General features: G+C 65.4%; 1 protein-coding gene across 1 annotated transcript in view; it reads right to left on the bottom strand.

Annotated features, from left to right (window-relative positions):
• Window positions 1-1,741: 1,741 nt before the first annotated feature.
• Window positions 1,742-5,041, bottom strand: part of P2RX2 (purinergic receptor P2X 2) — a 12,621-nt gene continuing 9,321 nt past the window's right edge. Inside the window, exons 3-8 of the mRNA XM_026661197.1 lie at window positions 4,833-4,971; window positions 3,519-3,649; window positions 3,313-3,403; window positions 2,656-2,721; window positions 2,501-2,578; window positions 1,742-1,831 (exon numbers count right to left, since the gene is read on the bottom strand). Coding sequence (XP_026516982.1) covers window positions 1,742-1,831; window positions 2,501-2,578; window positions 2,656-2,721; window positions 3,313-3,403; window positions 3,519-3,649; window positions 4,833-4,971 — 595 coding nt within the window. The remainder of the gene's footprint in view (window positions 1,832-2,500; window positions 2,579-2,655; window positions 2,722-3,312; window positions 3,404-3,518; window positions 3,650-4,832; window positions 4,972-5,041) is intronic.

Here is a 5,041-nt window from a genome sequence, read left to right as displayed (position 1 = left end):
GCGCCCACTGATCTCCCGGGAGCCCCTGTGCCTGCAGGGCCCACTGGCGCTGACCTGGCTCGCCCGGCCGGGCCAGTAATAGCGTCTGCCCGAGTTCATTTCCTAGCTGTTTGGTGAAGTGCTGGAGCAGGGGGGAGAGGGCAGGCAGGCATGACGGGACAGCCCCTTGTGCCAGCACCACCAGACACTGCCGGCTTGGCCAGCAAGGCCTTGGTGCCACCAGTCCCTGCCTGGCTGTGAACTCAACCAGCAGCACCCGCCGGTGCAGTGCTTCCCGGGGGCCGCGCCAGCCGTTCTGCCCTGCCCTGGTCTCACGTCTCCAGCCCTGCCAAGGCGCCGGCCCACCCTATCGCCTAGCCGTGTGGCACAGTCACGGTGTGCAAAGGGGATGGGCTTTCACCTCACAGCGCTCCTGATTACCACATGGGCCCCTGCCCCCCAGAGACCGTGAGACAGCTCAGGGCCCAAGGTGAGCTCTGAGCGTGTCTGGGGGGGGACTGGTCTGGGCCCTGCGTTTGTGTGACCCAGGCTACGCTCTCAAGCCCAGCTTTTCAGCAGTGACTGGTGATTTGGGGGTATCTCCGTTTTCAGGAGCTCAGCCTGAGCAGTTTTTCACAGGACGGGGGCACGGCACTTCCTGGAAAATGAGGTGTCTCAAGCTGGGCTGCCAAAAACCTGAGCCCTCCCCCCCCATCCCTGAGCACTAACATTAAATCTCTAGGCTCTAGTCCTTATGATTGTAACAAACCCCTTCAAAATATGACCCAAGCGTCACGGATGCTGTGAGCTCTGCCGGAGTCTGCAGAGAGCCTGAAACAGCAGCTCTGAGGGGGTGAAGTGCCCTGATCATCTCAATGGTGCTTTCCTCTGAAACCTAAAGAAGACTATTCAAACGTCAGTAGTGTTCACTAAGCTGCTGCTGCTCAAAACCAGCCAGAAGGCTGAGTAGTGATCACCCTGTGAGGAACTGCCCTGTGAGTGGTGGCTTGTCTGACGCCATGAGTGGGCATGGCTGGGTTTGTGGGTGGCTCATGGGCGAGTGCTATGGGGTGAGCAGGCTCCAGAACAGCTGGGGAAATGTGGGGAGCAGCCATGGAGGAAGGGGAGCCCAGGGTGGGGCAGGGGGCTCCCTTAGGGGGAGAGTAGCAGGGACGAGGTGATGCCCTGGGAGAGGACAGTGTCCATGTGCTCCCTGCTGGTTCTGTCCCCCCTCAGCACGACGCCCAGCGACTCAAATGACTCCCTGGTCAGTGTGAGTTAAAGAGCCGTCTGGGCCCGGGGAGGTGGCCACGGCCTGCATGGACCAGCCTCTCTGCGGCTGGCCTCCTGGGGCCGACCTCTCGCCCCATCACAGCCCACTGGGCACATTCACTGCAGGAGGGGCTGGCAGAGCAGGGGGCGTAGAACGGGGCGGGTACCTGTCCCCGTGGCGGGTCACCTGGCTCTCCAGCCTCTGGGGGATTTGGCCCTGCCCTTGGGTCTGTACAAGGCTCTGGGGTGCGTGTTCGGCCTAGCGCTGGGGGCCTGTCCGGGTCGGCTCACTCGCCCCCAGCCCTGCAGAGAGTCACAGGGAAGCTGGGGCTCTCCGGGAACTCTGCTGCCCGTGGGGTGAAATCCGGATTGGGCTGGGGGTCTCCTGGTCCTCATCCCTCCAGTCAGTACTGGGGCAGCCCCACTCAGCCTGCCCATTGGCAGTGGGTCCCCAGTCCAGCCACAGCAGCAGGTGGGGGGCAGAGGCAGCTCAGAGCTGGCCGGGGCCCTTGGGGTGGGCCGGCGAGGAGGCCTGGGTGGTGCAGGCGTTACCAATGCCGCCTGGCGCCGGGGTCCTGTCCTGGCCAGACAGAGGAGAGATGGGGCGATTAGTGCCTGGGCCTCGCTCCACGGCCCCACCCCAGGTCACAGGGCATGGAGAACGGCCAGGGGAAGGCCCGTGGGGTGGCTCATCAGGCAGGCTGCTGTGCCCGGCTCCCGCAAGGAACGCCCAGAGCCAGCAGGGGCAGGGAGAGCCCATCCGGCCTGGTCTCTGGGCACTGGCTCTCGAGGTGCCAAGCGGCTGCATCTGTGATGGGCAGAAACACAATGTGTGACAGCAGCTGCAGCGCAAGGGGGCTGGGGCGGGCAGGGCACATGGCCCCCTTCTCCGGGCTCTCCCCTTGAGGCCACACACTCACTCCTCCCCTGGTAGCGGGGGTCCCCGCGGGGAGTCTCTCAGCACTGCACAGGGAGGATCTCTGCTGGGCTTTAATTCGGGGGTGGGGGGAGGTGCCCTGGGTACTCCCTCACTGCTCTCAAGCCTGGAGATGCCCAGTCACAGCGTAGGCAGTGGAGTCTAGTGGTGAGAGCAGGGTGCTAGGACTCCTGGGTCCTATTCCCTGCTTTGCCCTGCCTTGCTGTGTGACATGGTGAATCGCTTCCCGTGGATGGGGGCACCTCCCGGCCCGGGGGAGGGAGCGCCCTGGCAGGAGCAGGGCAGGATCATAGCGCGGGGCCGGGCCGGTACCTGATCGAATTTCCGGGCGCTGTACATGTCGTTCTTGTTCAGGAAGGTCAGTAAGATCCAGTCGCAGAGGAAGGAGCCCTGGGGAGCAGGAGAGCTGGGTTAGTGCCCGAGGGAGCCTGTGCCAAGCGTCCCGGGCACAGCGGGCACATACTCACCACTCCCACCGAGGTCAGCGCCGTGGCCAGGTTAATGATGGTGGGGATCAGGCTGAACTTCCCTGCCTAGGCAGAAAAACAGAGTGGTCAGCACTGCGCTCCTCACCCCCTGCCACCCGCTCCCCAGGGCTTCGGGTTGCCAACTTTGTAATACAGACTATAAAAACCCAGAACCGCCCCTACCCCGTCCCTTCCCCCTGGGCCCTGCCCCGCCTTGTCCCCCCAGGTTCCCCCCTGCCCCGCTCCTTACCCCAGGCCCCACCCCTGCTGTGTCCCTTCACCCAGGCCTCACCCCTGCCCCACCCCTTCCTCCTGAGGCCCCACCCCTGTTTGCTTCTCTTCCCCTCTCCCCTCTCCCTGCATGGGTGGGGAGGGACTCGCCTGCAGAGCCGGGGCTGGGAGCTGCAGCTGCCCAATGCAGGTAGGAGGCAGCCCCGGCGATGACCCGGCTCCTCTCCACCTCCCCCACCTGCAGTAACCAGACTCTGGGTGTCCAGTCAGTAGATCTGACCGGACACCATCAGGTCCCCTACCGGACATCTGGCCACCCTCTTGTGAATGTCAGTGACTCGGCCCAGCCTGGCATCACAGGGGGAGGGGGCGGTGGGCAGGGTCCCGCAGTGCCAGGCCCAGTGCGGGGGAGGGTTCTCTTCCCACCTGGCCATGCACAATAACGTCAATGCGGATCCCATAGGCCTTGATCAGGCTCCGCGTGTTCGTCCCGTTGCAGTTGTAATATTTGGCAAACCTGTGCAGGAGAGAGCGGGGATGAGGGGCAGTCAGCGCGGAGCAGCCAGGCCCGGGAGCAGGGGGTTGCAGGGCCCTGGGGGTCACCGCCCCAGAGGAGCAGGGGGACAGGTCACCTGTAGTTGTAGCCAGAAGACACCTGAGTTCTCTTGGGATCCAGCCTGCGGAAGGAATAGCTGGGGTTGCACGCGGAGTCGGGCAGGTCCAGGTTACAGTTCCAGTTTATGATCACCCCGATAACGCCGCCCTGCAGGAGACAGAGAGCAGGGCAGGACCAACACAGCTCTAGCAGGACCTCAAGCTGCCCTGGGCAGCACCCGGGGTCCTGACTTCCAGCCCATTGCCCCCCCCCCCCCGACCGCCTTGCATCTCAGAGCTCCCCTCTCTGCTCCCCGTATCGCCCTGCTGCCCGTCCGGCCAGACGCTTTCCCTCCTGCTCGCCCTGCAGGGCCCACCCAGCGCCAGAGGGCAGCCGCCGGGCTCCGGGAGCTGCCTGCCAGCCTAGCTCAGCACAGCGCCCGGCAGACTGGTGCTGGCACGAGGGAAGCGCGAAGGAGCTGGCTATCCAGGCCCAGGGGGCGTGTGGAGGGGACTCAGAAAGCGAGCGTGTGGCTCTGGCGTCAGAGGGGACCCAGCAGCTGACCTCTGCCCAGGAGGGGGCACCCCGAGAAGAGAGGCCAGGATGGCGCAAGGCTCTGGGGAGTGGCAGAGAATGGCCAGTGGGCCAAAGGGCATTCACCTGCCAGGCCCTCCTGCAGCAGCTGGTGCCGCCCGCGGGCACCTGGGCAGTGTTGGGCGCAGGGCGTTCAACCGGATTGAGCGACATGCTGAGCTCAGCACAGAGCTGCCTGCAGGCCTGTGCTGTCTGTCTGCCACGGGGTGTCTCTGGCGTGCCAGGAGCTCCCTGCCACGGCACCTGCTCGAGTGCCCCTGACCCTCAACACTCCCTGTGCAGGAGGCAAGATCGGCCGCGGGATGGGCCTGAGCCGGAGCCTTCCCTCGGGGGAGACCCGAGAGCCACGTGCCCGAGAGAACCCAGCCCTACGAGAGACCCTGCAGCGGTCTCACCAGGCCAGAGCCCGTCCCCTGTCGCCGGGTGAGGGTCCCCCCTCCCCGCACACCTGGCCAAAGCCCGTCCCCTGTCGGCGGGGGAGGGTCCCTGCACACCAGGCCAGAGCCCGTCCCCTGTCGCCGGGTGAGGGTCTCCCCTCCCCGCACACCAGGCCAGAGCCCGTCCCCTGTCGCCGGGGGAGGGTCCCCACACACCAGGCCAGAGCCTGTCCCCTGTCGCATGGTGAGGGTCCCCCCTCCCCGCACACCTGGCCAGAGCCCGTCCCCTGTCGCTGAGGGAGGGTCCCCCCTCCCTGCACACCGGGATAGAGCCCATCCCCTATCGCCGGGTGAGGGTCCCCCCTCCCCACACAGCCTACCTGTTCGGCCAGCGCGGTGAAGTTCTCTCCTGCCTGCTCCACAATGGAGCCCAGGCGGAAGATGGGGCAGTACAGGTCCGTGGTCTCATTGAAGGTGCAGCCTTTGAGGTAGCCGTTCTTATCGCCCTTCACGTTCCCTCTGAGGAGACACACCGAGAGCTGCTGAGTATCTCACCCCCATGTACGTGAACAAACCCAGACCCCAGGGC

Source organism: Terrapene carolina, unplaced genomic scaffold (assembly GCF_002925995.2).
Source record: "Terrapene carolina triunguis isolate 2854851 unplaced genomic scaffold, T_m_triunguis-2.0 Scaffold951, whole genome shotgun sequence".
In the NCBI taxonomy this organism is placed as follows: domain Eukaryota; kingdom Metazoa; phylum Chordata; order Testudines; family Emydidae; genus Terrapene; species Terrapene triunguis.
This window is presented reverse-complemented; position numbering and strand designations above follow the sequence as displayed.